The following is a 17,842-nucleotide window of genomic DNA, read 5'->3' on the forward strand; positions in this document are numbered from 1 at the left end:
TTCATGTGTGAGAATAAACAGGTAGACTGGAATTCTTATACAGTGATCTCTCATCAGCCTTTATATACAAAACAAAAAACCTATTACTAAAAGTAAAATGGAGAAAAATAAAATGTAAACAGTGTCTTCAGACTAACAAAGAAAGTTGCCCTTTAGGTATAGTTAACATAACAGGCTATTCTCAAATAAATAAATAGACCTCGAAGTAAAAGTAAAACATGGCGTTTTTTATTATTAAAAAAACAATCATGTAGGATATCTTGCAATTAAACATATTTTATAGCCTAACTATAACGTAAATTTTGTTTATTAATTCATTTTAGTAGAACATTTCTGGGGGTATTATTATTATTTTTTGTTTGTTTCTTTGTTTATGCATGTATTTATGTTTGATGGTTTAAATAAGACGAAAGGGCAGATTTCGTGAGAGTGTGACAGTAGAATGTGGGACAGAAACTCCACAGCGGAACACCCGAGAAAGTGAAATCGAAAGCAAGTGACGTCGCAAAGCCGTGGCGACACGTCATCATTTCATCACCGAATGCACATTAAGTGTAGATAGAGGAAGATATATTGATGTGGAACAATGTGGATTTACTTTTAAATCGTAGCATATTTCGATATAATTTTAGCATGATACAGTGTCGTTAATAAACATATGCTACTTTATCTGTTATACCACAACTGTCAAATATATATATATATATATATATATATATATATATATATATATATATATATATATATATATATATATATATATATATATATATATATATATATATATTGACGAATAACCAATGAAAGATAAAGGTAAATTAATAAGCCAAAAGGATATGAATATTTACAAATTTAATTGCCCATATTTTAATTGTAATGAGAGAAACACAATGAATGAAAGTGTAATGATTTCACTCAATCAATCTATAAGTTTTAATGTAAGCACAGATAGTCTGAAATGAAATTGGAATGGAAATATTAAATAAGAATCCCATTAATTACAATAAGTATTCAATTAAAAATAATAACACTAAAGACATGCCATTATGCAAATCAGGCACCAAGGGTCTGGTTTTATCTTTTTACTTCAGAATAATAATAAAAAACTACATTGTTAAATGCCTACAATGTTATACTAATTTTTGAATCGATATCAAATCTCATAACTATTGTGACTAAATATGACATCACGTAGTGCCTTGAGTTAAAACTCACGACAGATAAGAGTTCCACAGAAATAAAATAGACCTATCAAATCTGTTTAAATTATAAATAATTGGCTAAGCAAAAAAAAAAAGTTATTTACTTTCACTTTACTTTCTATTTTAATGCACTGTGCTTTTTGTTGGTTGTAACAGTGTGAAGTTTTTTTTTTATTCCCATAAGACATAAACTCAACATTAAGAAAATAAGAAAATCTGTTTATTTTGTTTCCAGTGTTGTTCCTGGTCTCTCGCCGGAGTCTTTAACACACTCAATGCTGCGCAAGAGTTGCGCAATAGCGCTGTTCTTCAACAGGAACATGGCGAACCTTGCGTTCATTTCCCATGCTGCCTCTCGCGTCAGCTGATCTTTTATCGCCTGCCCGCTTATGTTTTCCCTGATCAGAGAATGACAGATATCACACGACCCGTGCTCGTGTCGATGAGGAAAGGAAAGTCGTCAGTCATGACCGTGTTAGCTGTTCAAAGACGCTGCGACAGATAAACGCAGAACATGGTGAGTGAACGGATTCTATTAGCAATCAGAAGAAGCGTCTGCTGTTTTATAATCTAATGATTTTAGCTGGATTCATGAGCTATAAGAAAGTCTTTATCTGTTTGAGTCTCATTTAAAGGCGTTTGGATGTTTCTCAACTCATGACGAGAATACAGAATGAAATGTTACATTTTCGACCATGCAAATTGTTTAGTTATTTATTTAACGTGTTATCGAGATATTACATTCTATTTTAGTGAAGTGTCGTGAATTTAGTGTTTTAGTCTACCAGCCAAGTCTGCTGCAATTAAAGCAATTTATTTAATGCTTAAAACGCTTTTTTTTTCTTTTTCTTTTTGGAAGAAGCACACTTTTTAGCATTCTTAAAAATGTACTTAATATATTTAAAAGATTTTACTTAAATACGAGCTGAATGTTGCGTTATCTAACATTTAACATCATGTTATTTGCAATTTGATTAAAATATATTATAGTTTATATGCATATAGCAAAGCAGTTAAACTAAGAGTTTAATAAGTATATCGTGTAAATTTATAATAACATATGTAGTCTTTGAAATATGGTTTGAGTGTACAAACAGGTATTTATGGTAAAATAAAATGAGCTCGAATGTCATTTCTATGGAATCGTGTAATATTTTATAATGCATAAAACATAAAAACCTTAGTGTGTTAGTCAACACATAAATAAAATTATTTTATAAATAAAAATAAATTCTTTAAATACAGACAAACGATTATAAAGTGACTAAAGTGAGCCACTTTATAATCGTTTGTCTAAAGTGACGTGACATTCAGCCAAGTATGGTGACCCATACTCAGAATTTGTGCTCTGCATTTAACCCATCCGAAGTGCACACACACAGAGCAGTGAACACACACACACACACACTCACACACACTGTGAACACACACCCGGAGCAGTGGGCAGCCATTTATGCTGCGGCGCCCGGGGAGCAGAGGGGGTTTGGTGCCTTGCTCAAGGTCGTGGTATTGAAGGTGGAGAGAGCACTGTACATGCACCCCCCCCCCCCCACCCACAATTCCTGCCGGCCCGAGACTCAAACTCACAACCTTTCGATTGCCAGTCTGACTCTCTAACCATTAGGCCATGACTTCCCTTTATTATTAAAACATTAATTAAAATGTTCTTTAAAGTCAAATTATAAATTATTACTAATGGCACTTTTTGTAAGTGTACTTAAGTGTTTTAGGAAACAAGCATACTTTCTTTAAGTACACTTAAGTGGCCTTTTATTTCTTTAATACTATATTATCTCTTACAACACATCTGAAGAACATTACAAGTGCACTTCTTTTTCACAAGGATGACCCGTCTACATTGATTCAGGATGCATTCTGAAGTAAAACGAACATGTTGCCAAACACTTTTACTTCATTGAAGTGTGTGACAGAGTCTGTCTCAAGAGGAAACTGCCAGGGTTGTGTGCATCACTTCCACTATTTCCTACCTAACAAAGACTGCTAGTATATTAAACACACTAATCTTCTTCTACTCATTGTGTTTTTATAAGCTACCATCCAGCGTCTTTGATCCTAGAAACAGTCGTAACACCATCAGTTGAACTAGCTAGAAATGCTCTTTGGGTGAAATCAGTTTCAGTGATGTTTTGCAGTGTGTGAAGTGGGACTAACTGAAGCTAGACAAGCCATGTTGGCCACCCAAACACCTGAGAGCGGCCCGGAGGCAAGAGATGGAAAACAGGTTTGTAACTTCCTCATCCTTTTGAAGATTATTTGAATTGTGGACATTACAAGGTCATTGATAGGAAGCCTTTCTCATCTCTTGAAACCCGTTGAGCAGGTTCTTGGTAGAGGTAAAGTCATTTGCAGGAACCTGGATTTGTTTTTGGAAAGCATTGTTAAATCAAAGATGAGGCGTGTCATTTGATGAACGTTAAAATGCTTTCTTCTATCACGGCTTATATGCACAGATGAATTATGTCATTTGCATGTTTATTAAAGCAAGTTTATAAGAAGCTACAGTCTTGATGAAGTCAGACCGCACTCAGAATGGAAACCAGACGCGTATTGCCTTCACCAGAGAAGTGTTTGCTCAAGAGATAAGGTTTTCTGTCTGCCCGTTTCCTCTTTATTTGCTATTAACTGCAGTTCAGTAGTACTTTATATTCAGTTAACATAAAGAAGTGGATTGCTAAAGCAAGATTTAATCAAATTAATCACATTGCAAGGATTAATGGACGGTCTCAATATTCTGACAGATATTAGATAAATTTTTTTGTGCTTTCCGTTTATATTCACCTGAGCAAGTGTTTTGTTCACTGTTTACTTCTTCTGAGTTTTGATTAAAAACAAAACAAACACCGGAATTGCAACATATACAAACATATACACACTAACATGTATATGTCTAAATCTACACATATGTAAACATGTATAAATATTAGTGCTGCGCGATTAATTGCATTATTGTCTGCGATTTAAAATGTGCATTGTTATGCACACAACTAATAATGCATTCAAAAGTAGTGTATTGTGCAGGCCTACTGCTATATGAACAAAAGTGTAATAACATTTGGTTTGCAAACACTTTAAACAAATAAGGTGCTTTTTACAGCAGTGCTCCTTTTACATAGCAGCAGTTAAAATATTTATTGTAGCCTAAATCTCAACTTATAAAATGAATGTAATTAAATTAAATATAAAACAAGCTATTTGTCACTGCCAGGACATTAACGTTTTTATAGAAAATATTTTATATAGAATCTTTTTAGCGAGAGCCCTTCTCTGCTGTCTAAAGAAACTTCCTATTTCTTTCTTATAAAGTCATGATTACGAGCTCATTGCATCCTTCTCTGTTAAAATAACAGTGGATAGTGGTTTCGGAGAGTTAAAAATTTGATCGGGAGCCAGTGAGACCCATGATTTGTCTGTATGTGTATTCAGAGGCAGTGAGAAACGGATTTTCATAATAATAAAAAACTGCATTAACGGGGAATAAAATAACTGTCTGTGTTAATCAATTAATGAGATAATAAAGCATTAACTTGTCCAGTCTCAATAAATATACATATTCTCTGCCTCTTTATCATACAAAATACACATATGCGTACATGCATACACACAAGGTTTTTTATCTTCCAAAATTAATCAAATTATAAATGTACAAAAATAAATAAATATATAAACATTTCAGAAGAAGCACACAATTCATCAAATTTCCAAACATGATATATGCTGATGGCTTAGAAATAGAAACATGATGGCTTACAAAATGAAAATAATAATTATTATAATTAATATTTTGTCTAATAAATCAATTATTTACTTACAGTAAAGTCAAGCATTCAGCATCATGACCATTTTCTAGTAATGTTTTAAAATTATATATTAAAGGCATTTATATTCAAATCTTCATATCATTTTCAGGATGCATACCTTTCCAACTAAAATGATAATAATCCTTAATTGATCATTTTTTTAAAAAAATTATTATTATTAAAAGTTTTCTGTGTATGATCATCACCCCAGATTATTGCATATGAATTTATCGCGTATGTTCCCACATTTGCACACTTGATACATTGATCTTATAAAGGGATCTTAAATAGGATATAAAGGGGATCTTTCCAGTTTTTAATATCAGCAACCAGGAATATGAAATAACTATTTATGTATATTAATATCGATGCGTAGAAAGTAATTGTTTCATAACTAAACCGTCTTTTTAAAGAGGTAGATAAATAGATTTTGTGTGTGTTTTGCGGTTTATACACTTGAAACGAGATCTGATCTGGGCCAGAATTTCCTCATACATCTAGTCGTCATGACTAAGTGCTTATCATGACCGACCCTTAAAGGCAAGCTATCTTGGCATCATTCCACTTAGAAACATGACTACTATTTGCATGTCATGTGACTCAAAGGTGCTATGTTGAGTTTCCACAGCTTAGACTGTCAGTGCTTTGGCTCGTATGTAGTCAGTCAGCTGATATCAAGTGACTGTCTGTCTGTAGGTATGGCTCATATTCACATGTCCGTTCTTCCCTCTTGTCTTGGATCCTCAAGAGGCTGCACAATGCTACTCCACATCTTGAGAAGTTGTTTGTTGTAGCAAAAGCTGTTCATAAAGATGGTCATAATGGTTCCAGTGGCCTGATCTTACAAGTGATGCAAATTATAGACCCTTAGTGTTTATTATTAAAAAAGCTAAAAATGCCTCTCGTCACTAAATCAAAAACTATAGAGGTCATGTGTTTCCTGGTATTTCATTCCTGGCTATTTTGCTTTAACATCTGGTCCAGGAACAAATGAATGCATAACAGAGCAATATAAACCTTTCTGTTGTCCTCAGTGGATCAAGGAAAAGATCGCACGGACCCTAAAAGTCCTGCAGAAGCGGTACATCACCACAGACACGGCGGTCACCAGCGAGGACCTGGAGGCTAACCTGCTGTGTTGTGCTTTGGAGGCGGTCTTCATCCATGGAATCAAGAGCAAGTTTATTCGATTTGATGGAAGTCACGCGCGCAAAGGAGGGTCTCGAGGATCCCTTCCTCAGCCCGTCTTCTGGAGCCTGTTGAAGACCGTCACCCACAGGTGGGTCATAGGTTAGAACAAGGGTGGGCTAACTTTTTGACTCGAGGGCCATATCAAACTTTTTGAACATAAGTGAGGGCCGCATGCATGACAAATGAAGCTTTGAGATATAGATATGTTCCTCTCATTCCACAACAAATCGTTTAAATTTAGTAGCATTTAAAACAGAAAAAGGAAGGGAAAATATAAGTATAAAAAAAAACTGAAATTATAGTCTCATTCACTATAAACAATGTTTATTTTAAATGCCAACCATAAACAAATGTATTTACAGTGAAACTGAAACTAGCGGCGTGTGGGAAATGCAATAATCCAAATGTGTGAGCTTTGTTCTTAGCGTTGATTGCAGTCGCTTTGGAACATATACACAGTCTTGTAATCTCATCTGTATGGTTCTGTTGGAGTAATGATTGCATCTCTCTAGTATTTCCTCTCCTCCTACTTTTAAGTGCATATCAGTGGGCGGGGCTAAAGAGGCAGTGATGTAGAAGTAGGTGTTGATCTTCTCCTGCAGAGGCGGTGCTTAGCCACACTATTACATCATAAAGTGGCACATTCCAAAACGAGTCGTTTTCTGAGTTTGGTTTAAATAAAATCCATTTTTAAACTAACAGGGTGATTTTATGGTACGTTAAACTGTTATATATATGATATATGATTTCTCAGTTCACAGTCCCTGTAAGGGACATGGCAACAATTATTTATATTAAATAATATATCAAATTAGTAATATATTCAAATAATATATTAATATTGTATTCTTTATTTAAAAGATTATATAAAGAAAATATAAAGATATTAAATTATACACTACTATTCAGAAGTTTGGGGTCAGAAATGTTTCTTGTGAAACGTAAATCATCATATTAGAATGATTTGTGAAGATCATGTGACACTGAAGACTGGAGGAATGATGCTGAAAATACAGCTGCGCATCACAGGAATAAATTACACTTTAGACTATATTCAGTAGAAACAATTATTTTAAATTGTAAAAATGTATTCCACAGGTTTTTTTTAATATCAAATAAATGCAACCTTGAACATAAGAGATTTCTTATAAAAAACATTTTCAAAAATCTTACTGACCCAAACGTTTGAACAGTCCTGGAATACAGCAAGCCCCCAACAACCAACATGTGCCTTTCAACAACTCATGTCACATAATGTTACTGTTCCCTTGAATCATGAATGCATAGAATAACAGAGTATCATTCATGAGCCTTATGTGATTATGGTATACATCAACTCTTTTTGAAATCACTCCAAGCCTTTGGTTTGGTTACTAACCGTGTCAGCTGATATTGGTTCATGCTTCAAAATAACTTAAACCTCAGAAGTATTTCCAAATGAGCAACCCGTCACCTGTTTGGAAACAGAAAGAGACATGTCAGGGAGACTCTGTGAGGATTGTGACAAGCCTGTAGGATGAGATGCATCATGTGGTTTAGTAATTGGCTCCTAAGTCTATGGACAATATTCAAGTGACGCTCACTCACTCCGCTTGACTCACGTTTCTTCTGTAGTCAACAGGACAGTTTTTAGTCTTTCTATTAAGCATAGAGTGAAGAAAAAGGACATCAGTTGATAAAGACAAGGTTTCATATGTTTACTTTATATACAGTACAGACCAAAAGTTTGGAAACATTACTATTTTTAATGTTTTTGAAAGAAGTTTCTTCTGCTCATCAAGCCTGCATTTATTTGATCAAAAATACAGAAAAAAATCTAATATTGTGATATATTATTACAATTTAAAATAATTGTTTTTAAATTTTTAGGATCATTATCACATGATCCTTTAGAAATCGTTCTAATATGATGATTCATTATCAAAGTTGGAAACAGTTCTGCTGCTTAATATTTTTTCAGAACATGTGATACTTTTTTAGGATACTTTGATGAATAAAAAGTAAAAAAAAAAAAAAAAAGAAGAAGCTATGTTTTTAAAATATAAATATTTAGTAATAACAATATACAATACTGGTCAGTAATTTGGGGTCAGTAATTTTTTTTTCTCTTTTTTTTTTTTAATAAAATCAATTCTTTTATTCAGCAAGGATGTGTTAAATTGATAAAAAGTGATATTAAAGAAAATATATTATTAGAATATATATTATTAGAATTTTTATTTTATTTTGAATCAATGCAGTTCTTTTTAACCTTTTATTCATCAAATATATTAGACAGCAGAACTGTTTCCAACACTCATAATAAATCAGAATATTAGAATGATTTCTAAATGATCATGTGATAGACTGATGTTACATGTGACACTGAAGGCTGGAGGAATGATGCTGAAAATTCAGCTTTGCATCACAGGAATAAATTATTTTTTTAAAGTATATTCAAATAGAAAACTATTATTTTAAGTTGTAATAATATTTTACAATATTACTGTTTTTTCTGTATTTTTGATCAAATAAATGCAGGCTTGATGAGCAGAAGAAACTTCTTTCAAGAACATTAAAAATAGTAATGTTTCCAAACTTTTGGTCTGTACTGTGTATATATATATATATATATATATATATATATATATATATATATAAGATCTAAATTCTCTCTGCCTTGTAGAAATGATTGCACTGAGAAATACTTAATAAAAATTGATTTCAGTACTGGCAGTATTGTGAGAAAGGGCAAAAATGTAACTATATAAATAAGTGTAGAAACACAAAAGATATTAGTAATGAAAGTCCATGCAACCAAAACTTTGATGCTTTAAAAAAAGTTATCAAAGAGATTGTGAAAGTTATCCATAGTTATGGTTTAATCCAAATTACACAATCTGTAAGTTATAAGTTATAATTCACATATAAAGTATAATATAAGCTTTAATTCATATTCAAACATCACATTAAATATGATAAATGTAAGATGAAACATGCTTTAAGAATGAGAATAAGTGGCATTGGTTCTTGAGCATCAAAAAAGCATTTCTGAGCTTCGGTTTATCATATTTATGTACTATTATCATGTAATATTTTACATGAATCCCTGAATATGTGATACGTGAAACCACAATGTTTAATTTCTGGGTGAACTAAGTCTTTAATGGTCACGTTCAACTCTTTTGATGCTGTAGGGATGTCGTTCAAGAACTGGAACGTCTAAGCTTCATAAACTCAGACATTGGGCGCTGCAGAGCATGGGTTCGCCTGGCGCTAAATGACGGGCTTCTGGAGTGTTACCTGACCTCGCTGTTTCGCGAAGGGTCCAACTTGGGCTCGTACTATCAGCCCGGGGCTCTTTTGCTGGATGCGGAGGACCGCGAGGTTCTCCTCACCCTCCTGCAGGGTTTGTCCTCGATGACCTTCCAGCTCTCTTATAAATCAGCTGTGCTGAATGAGTGGACCAACACACCTCTGGTCCTCGCGGGTCTGTGTCCCCCAACGCCAGCCGATGAGCACCTTGTAGGCCTCAAGCGCAAAGAGTCTTGGGATACGGTCTCCCAGTCATCCGGAGGGTCTGGAGGCTCTGGAGGCTCAGACTGGGCTCAGGAGGTGCTCCAGAGGGAGCCCAGGAAAGAGCAGAGCGAGGGATGTGAGCCGAACACTCTGCTGACGTCGTCAAACCTGAGTCTGGACACGTCTGGATCATCACAGCTGTCCTCCAGCCTGAGCTCTGATAGTCTGCTGCAGGGTCAGGAGCTCAGGAGTCCAGAGAAGGAGCACTGGAGCTGTGACACGGAGATCAGCCAACACACACAACAGAAGATCAGCGCTACAGAGTGAGTGAAAGACTGTTTTATGACTTATGACTCTATGCCATGTGTCACTTGATAAATCAGTTAGGTTTTTTGCAGTACCATGCATTTTCAAAATTGATTAGTTCATGGGTAAAAAATAAATGGTCCTGTAAAATGTTACGGATTTAGATTGACATCCACCATGGGTTTTTAAAATTGGGGCCACAAATAGTTTAAATGTAAACGCTAATAAACAAAAAAAAAATGCTTTTTCTCTTTACTTAATGGTAATTATTATCATACACCGTAATTTTATTCAGTTTTTGTCTTCAGATTTATTAAACATCTTACAATACTGTAATGGTGGGTGAAAATACAAAGTCAATATTTTGAATGGTTTTATTTTCCGAAATGTAAGTGGCATTTAGAAATAAAAATTCTATTTTAATATATTTTAAAATGTAAATTATTCAAAGCTACATTTTCAGTATCATTCCTCCCAGTCTTCATTATCATTCCAGAGTGTTCCAAAAACGTGCTGCTTCGTTTTCTTTTCTTTTTTTTGTGGAAACCGTGATGCATGTTTATAGGTTTCTTTGAAGAATAGAAAACCGCAAGAATAATCAACTAAATGCGTCCTTGTGAAATAAAAGTAGTATTTTCTTAAAAAAAAAAATCTTACTGAACCCAAACTGTATTATACTGTATAGCGTTGCTTCTATATTTTAATGGAATGTGAATCATCATATTTGTGTGTCTGTGTCATCAACCCCTGTATTAGATGGCAGCCCAATGTTCTAGCATGCTGTCAATATGTTTTTGTAAAATCCTTTCATTCAGCTATATATTAAACATCGAGTATGTTCTTGGCTGTGGTTTTGATTCTTCTTTCACTGAGTTCAGAAACTTGCCTCCATGCTTGAAAAACTTTTTGTACACTTCTTGTTAGGACAAAGTTTCCAAAAGTTAATGTGAAAAAAATAATAATACTTGATTGATTCTTTTTGTTAGCAGAAATGTTGAAATCTGAAGCCATACTTGTTTGTTTTCAGAGAGAGCGGTTGCTCTGATCAGGACTTGAAGGAAGACTTGGATGTCTCCATACCAGCTTCAGACTCTGCAGCACGAGCTGTTGATACGAGCACACACACACAGGACACACATCAATCAGATGCACACGTCTCAGAACAATCTAAAGCAAGCTCAGAAAAGATGTCAGCTGAGACGGAAGAAGGGACAGCGGAAGAATCCGAGGCTCTAGAAAAAACCGTCATCGAGACTGCAGAAAGTGAGCAGAAGAAAGACTCATCTGATGATACTTGGACCGAAAAGACCTCTGACCCTGATGCTGTTTCTCCAGAGACCTTTACCGTCTCTAGTTCAGTGGAGCAACCCCAGCTTGCTGCATACATACAGAAAACCTCCTCCGACTCTCTCTATTCCTCCTGCGTGAGTGTTTTTTGAGGAATTCATTTTTTAAGCATATAGATCACTTCATAACTCTATTGAATCGGTCCACCAAAATGAATTTAAAATGAATTGATAAAAGGAGTGATTCAATCACAAAACTGTTTGGACTGCATCCACACACATATTTGAAACTAGTTCTGGGTTATTATTATTGATTCATTATTTTGATGAACCAATAACCGTTTTTAAATCCCAAGATCGATCTGTTGATATCATTACTCAGTCCTGATTGTGACCGAGGATGGATGCTCAGAACATGTACAATGGGCCGAACACTCAAACATCTTAAAATCTGCTTAAACATACCTTTTGTGTCTCAGAAATCCACATCTTGGATATCAGAGGATGACTTCTACAAGCCAGAAGAAAGGGGCAGTTCTGAAGCATATGCCGTCATTGACGTTGTGCAGATGAACGGAGCGGTGCCACCTACCTCTGAACCAGACACCGTCCAGCCTCCACCTAGTGTAGTGCACCGGAGACCCAACGGTAAGATGGACACAAGACAGGCATTTCCTTAGGTCTGATTCATGGTTAGTAACTGCTGGAAGACTTTACTCACCAAGCCCTGAGATGCAAAGTAGTGGAAATGCAGTGATCAGTTAATAAACTAGCACACATGATTATACTTGGTTTCACATACACTAGTCAAGTGCTAGATTTAATTTTCATAGCTATAAAAAGCTTTCAGTGGTTGAAAGTGACTTAAGTGTTGTCCCATGCACTGAACTTTGAGGTCTGATCATAAGTACGATTGGGATTTAATCCAGAGAGTTACATCTCAAACTGAAGAAGACCTCGGGCACTTTCATAAGGGTGCTCAGAATGAAAGGCCTCTGCTAAATTACAAGTCAGAAGCCTGTAGACAGCTAATTTTAATAAGATGATAACTTCCTCTCTGTCCCGCTTAGTTCCTTCACTGTTTTCACTGCCTGCTTACTTCTTATTAAAGTGTGGTTCAGCACAGCCTAAGCTCTATCAACAGCATCTGTGGCATCTGATGTTGGTTACCACAGAAGAACACGTTCATCACCTAGAACATTAAACAGCAATTTGCTCAACTGTACGGTTTAATACAATATTTGCATGCTTAAAATATGATTTTAACATTACTGTTTTTAAACCTTCGATGCTTACCCTTGTTTGTTTGTTTTAATGGATGATTCACCAAAACATGATCATTCTGTCATTATTTTCTAACTCTTGTGTCTTTCCAAACCTGTATGACTTTCTGAGCAGCATGAAAGAAGATAATTTTAAAAATGTTCATTTTTTGTATCATTGATATACTATTATAGTTTAATATTTTGAATTTGATTCATTATTATGTTTAGTTTTCTCTTTAATTTCAGCTGAAGATGTTGTTGTTTAAATGTAATATTTATTCATTTTGATTTATTGGTTTTAGTTTATTCAGTTTTAGTTTTCGTTTTTTTTTTTTTTTACTGCAAATTAAACTAAATAGAAACGAGAAATGGAAGTGAATAGGGAATCAGTATTATTTTTGGTAAATTAAAAAAAATAATAATAATTTTAACAAACAATAACCCTAGTACACCATTGACTTTCATTGTATGAACAATTGGACATTTTTAATCTTTTTTTTTGTAGTTTTATTTTATTTATTTAAAAAAAGAAAATAATAATCTCTCATAAACTGCAACCAGAGTCTAATGTAAATTACATAACATATATTATTATTATTATTATTATTATTATTATTTGTGTAATTTGTGCGTGTGTGTGTAATTTAATATTTATTTTTTTTTTAATACTCAAACGCTCAACCTCAAGTTTACAATACAGCAATTTGATTATAAAAACACAGATGTTCGATAAAGAATAGACATGTTTTTTGATGTTCAGATGTTCTCTCTCTGTCAGGTCTTCGTAACCCGTTCAGGGGTCTGCTGAAGCTGGGTCAGCTGCAGCGCCGCGGTGCGGTGGCCATGTGGCGAGATTATTACTGCGAGCTCTCTCCGTTTGAGCTGCGGCTTTACATCAACGCAGAGGAGCGCATCTGCTATGAAAACCTGTCCCTGCTGCGCTGCGAAGACGTCCACCTGTCCTCCAGTAACGAGGGCCGATTCCGGCTCTCCTTCCCAGGCAAAAGAATCTACCTGCGCGCTCCGTCTCGAGGAGAGGCGGAGGACTGGGTTGATCGCATCGTGGAGGCTATCAACAAACTACGGCCCACAATGAGAGACGAACAGTGGGAGGTGCTCCACACGTCCAGCGACCAGGACGTCCCCTCACAGACACCCTCAAGCCCCAAACACATCATCTCAGGACTTCCAGATCCTCCACCGTTAGATTGGACCCGTCTTAAGGACCCAGAGCCAGATGCCGTAAAGGAAGCGCTGGTCTATCAGAAGTTGGAGGAGAAGGGTTGGCGCTCTGTTTTACTCTCGCTCTCCTTGGAGGCCCTCAGGGGGTACCGGGTCCAAGGGGACTCCAAGGTGCTCCTCTTCTCATACTCCATTGGGAGCATCAGGGATGTAGTTCCTGATGTTTCTTTAGGAAGTCCTGCGTTCTTTAAGGTTCTGACTGCGCAGGAGACTCTGACGCTGCGGGCGGAGAGCGGAGAGGCAGCGCGAGGATGGAGGAGTCTGATCAGAGGAGCTCTCGACTCGTATCTGGAGACGGAGGATGATGGGGTGACTCAGGGCGTCTCAGCAGTGGTCCAACACAGACGGAAGGGTGATGGGGGGCTGCTGTCTCACCTGTCTACTGTCCCGAATGAGAGGGGACTAGATGCACAAAACTTTAAATGTGCAGGTAAGAGATGTTGGCATGTGTTGTTGTTTTTTTTATATAGATCTGCAAGTTATTTAGAATTACAATTAAATGCAAATAATATAGACAATGACATTTTTTAATAAGCTCTTGTTTTTCAAAATCTGAATTCATTTTAATTCAGCAGTGGAGATATTATTGGTTAAAAAAAGTGTCAAAGTGGTGTAACTGTTCAACTTTTTTTAGTAATGACATAATTTATATTTATTATAATACAAAATAAAATAAAAGAATAGCTTAATTTTTCTGTGGATACGTGATAATTTTTTTAAATGAAGAGTTATATAAAATAAGAGCATTTATTGTAAATATAAATCCTTGATAACATTCTAGATAACTTGAATGTAATTTTTTTTTTTCATCGGTTTAATGCCTCCTTGCTAAATAAAAGCATTCATTTCTTTATTTATTTAAGATATTATTAAATACTATTGCCTTTGATCTTCTTGCATTAGAGCTATGTATCTGTATTCTAAACTGGTTTGCCTTATCTTCTCTTTGCATCGGCCCCATGTTTATTTCCTGTGCATGGCTGTATTTGTGAGGCTGAGGAAGTGCTGTGCTTGTGTGTTTTCCTCTGTACCTGTGCTCAGTATAAGCCGTTGTAAATGTGTCCGCAGGTTGCCCTCGTCAGATCGGGATGTCTCTGGGGAGAGCCAGGCTCTGTGAGTTCTCGGGTCAGTATTACTGTGAGAGCTGTCATCAGGGAGACACCACCATCATCCCCTCACGCATGCTGCACAACTGGGACCTCACAATGCATGAGGTGAGCTCTGAGCAGGTTTGATTTATGGACTAAAATTAATGTAAGTGGTATTCACTTTCCATTTGACCTCATTTAATCCTTACAGTTTTTTTTTATTGTCATAATTGTATAGATTAATACAAATTACGTATTAAAAAAAATTAAATACAAATTCTAAAGAGTAGAGCTGTCACTTGATAGTTATTTATTGATTAAGGTAATCTCTTTATAATTTTGTGTGTATGTGGCTGTTTGTTGGTCCTTTTAAGGTACATATTAATGCCTTACTCTGCATTAACATATTTTATTTCATTTTTTTATTAACTTTTATTCAGAAAAGGGCATTAAATTCATCAAAACTGAGAGCACTGACATTTAAAATTACAAAAAAAAAAATTAAATGCTGTTCTTTTTCCAGTTTCCACAAAAATATAAAGCAGCTAGACTGTTTTTAACATTGTAATATAATAATAATAATAATAATAAGAAGAAAATTTTCTTGAGCAGCAAAATCCGCATATTAGAATGATTTCTGAAGATCATGTGACACTGGAGTAATGATGCTGAAAATACAGCTTTGTATCGTAATTACGTTTTAAAATCTATATATAAAAAAAAGTTATTTTAAATTGTAATAATATTTCATAATATTACTGTTTTACTGTGTTTTCCAGATTTCTGTTTGTCATTCAGTGTGTGATTGTCTGTGTTCAGGTCTCAAAACAAGCCTTTAAGTTGCTGACACAGATTGAGCACGAGCCGCTCCTGAACCTTGACCTTTTGAACCCTGACCTGTTTGATCACACTGACATCATGGCTGAAGTACGGAGTCTGAGACAGAGGCTGCGTTTCCTTGGAGATTACATCCTCATCTGCCGCAGTGGCATCAGCAAACAGATCCAACCCAGGTGTGTGTGTGTGTGTGTGTGTGTGTGTTCTTGCATGTGATTAGGACATCGTCAAGTCTTTAACAGATAATTGCAACAGATAAGTACTATGCATTTTATTTCCAGACTTCAGCAGCGGACATACTTACTGGATAACAGTGATCTCTACAGTGTATTGGACTTGCAGCAGGTATTGGTTGCTGTTTCTTGTTTATAATTTGAAACTAGGGGTGTGCGATATATATCATCAATGAAAATTACCAAGCAAAACGTATTACTCTTTTGGCACCCGCTTTGCAAAATAAGTTGGATATAGTTAAGCAAAATGACACGATGGGTGTTTTTCCTTAATATGAGCATGATTCTGAATCTTCTACTGCTTGTATAAATCAGTAAGGGGACATTTTGAGTTACATTTTCGACACAGGGATGTCAGTACTTTGTTTTTGCTTTATATTGTCAATCAAAATTTCCAAAAGAAACCACCGCAGAACTGTTGTGCATCTCCAAGCAAGTAACACACAGCAGTGCTTTGTTACAATGAATCCACATTTCAACAATCAGCTTAATAAATGATTCAGTGACGTTAATACAGTGACTTGTCGCGACCTACTGGTGGTTTTAGTTTTTATGTTTAATATTAAGAATCATTTCATTTTTTCAAAACGAAATCAGTTCAAGTTGGCACATATTGCTCTTAAATGAGAAAAAGTTACTGGTGTGAACTATCCACACTCGCAGAAACTAAACGGTACATAAGTTGTCACTGTCGCAGAACAAAAAGTAAACTTAAAGGATGCATATTGGTACCTGTTAAGATCTTTTTTGTGAGAATATGAAGAACAGGAATATTGCACATCTTTCTTTGATCAAACCCATAACCCTTGTTGAACAAAAGAGTGCTCTTAAGTGATCAGACTTCCGATTGTTGCACACAGATCGCAGACGGGCACTACGAATCTTACCTGAAGTCTCTGATTCAGTTTGGGACCAAGCACGTGCTCAACTGTGACCTTTGCACCCAAAGGGGCTTTATATGTCAGATCTGCAACACCGACAACATCATCTTCCCTTTTCAGTTCGACAGCACCACCAGGTACGGTTATATAACACGCATTAGACCTCACACATGCCCTTTCACTCTAGAGCATAGTTTCTGATTGCCGTACTGGCACTTTCTTCTGTGATTCAGTCAGACGCAGCACAGTAGTGTGATGAGGATATCTGTGTGTTTTCTGTCTCTCAGGTGTAACGTCTGCAAGACCGTGTTTCATTCCTCCTGTAAGGCCAAGTGTCCGGTCTGTCCACGCTGCGTTCGCATACAGAAGTACATGAAGAGGGACTTGGAGGACTGATTTAGCTGTTAGTTAAAAACAGGTTTCTAAGAAAACCAGTCATGCACAAAGCTCAAAATCCAGGGTTTGTACTACTGTATTTTATTGTAATACTCAAATCTGTAAGTTATTTTCTCAGTAGCTGACCAACTGGAAGCGTGTGATTGTTTTTTTACACTAAGATTTTCATTTGACTCATCTGAAACTCTACTTTAAGTGCACTTATTTACACATTCATATGTTCATATTCACTCACATCAGCACTCCGGTGTGTGTTCTTTCATGAAATGTCAATAATGCCGACCGAACACTTTTCTGCAATGGTGGGAGAGCTGTTATTAAAGCTATGATTTTTGCTTTTTTTTAACTTTATGGAAACACACTTGATGGTTACTCAATTTTCTGGGCTTCACATGTTATTCTGCAGGCTACTGTTCACAATCGGAAGTCTTGGTTCTCTTCTTTTTTTTTTTTTTGCATAGTCATTATTGATTGTCAAGTCTTATTTATGAAACTTAAGGCACTTAAATGCCAAGGATCTTATAACTTGTTTTTATAGTACTATTTTTTTAACATCTGAATGTCACATGCCAAGTTTTATATGAAGCATTACAAGTTTG

General features: G+C 35.6%; 1 protein-coding gene across 1 annotated transcript; it reads left to right on the forward strand.

Annotated features, from left to right (window-relative positions):
* Window positions 1-1,535: 1,535 nt before the first annotated feature.
* On the forward strand, window positions 1,536-17,261 carry LOC132121237 (pleckstrin homology domain-containing family M member 1-like). The gene is made up of 12 exons (XM_059530443.1): window positions 1,536-1,719; window positions 3,356-3,444; window positions 6,055-6,299; window positions 9,388-10,032; window positions 11,043-11,439; window positions 11,781-11,949; window positions 13,345-14,238; window positions 14,877-15,022; window positions 15,716-15,909; window positions 16,015-16,078; window positions 16,827-16,984; window positions 17,135-17,261. Exons 2-12 carry the CDS (start codon window positions 3,391-3,393, stop codon window positions 17,241-17,243), a joined length of 3,075 nt encoding a protein of 1,024 aa, XP_059386426.1. The 5' UTR covers window positions 1,536-1,719; window positions 3,356-3,390; the 3' UTR covers window positions 17,244-17,261.
* The last annotated feature ends 581 nt before the right edge of the window (window positions 17,262-17,842 follow it).

Source organism: Carassius carassius, chromosome 39, assembly GCF_963082965.1.
Source record: "Carassius carassius chromosome 39, fCarCar2.1, whole genome shotgun sequence".
Taxonomy (NCBI): domain Eukaryota; kingdom Metazoa; phylum Chordata; class Actinopteri; order Cypriniformes; family Cyprinidae; genus Carassius; species Carassius carassius.

What these genes read in the sequence shown, in the direction of transcription:
- LOC132121237 (XM_059530443.1), top strand. Translation starts at nt 3,391, where the DNA reads ATGTTGGCCACCCAAACACCTGAGAGCGGCCCGGAGGCAAGAGATGGA. An exon ending in GGGACCTCACAATGCATGAG is followed by an intron (nt 15,023 to 15,715) that starts GTGAGCTCTGAG and finishes GTCTGTGTTCAG; the next exon opens with GTCTCAAAACAAGCCTTTAA. An exon ending in GTGTATTGGACTTGCAGCAG is followed by an intron (nt 16,079 to 16,826) that starts GTATTGGTTGCT and finishes TGTTGCACACAG; the next exon opens with ATCGCAGACGGGCACTACGA.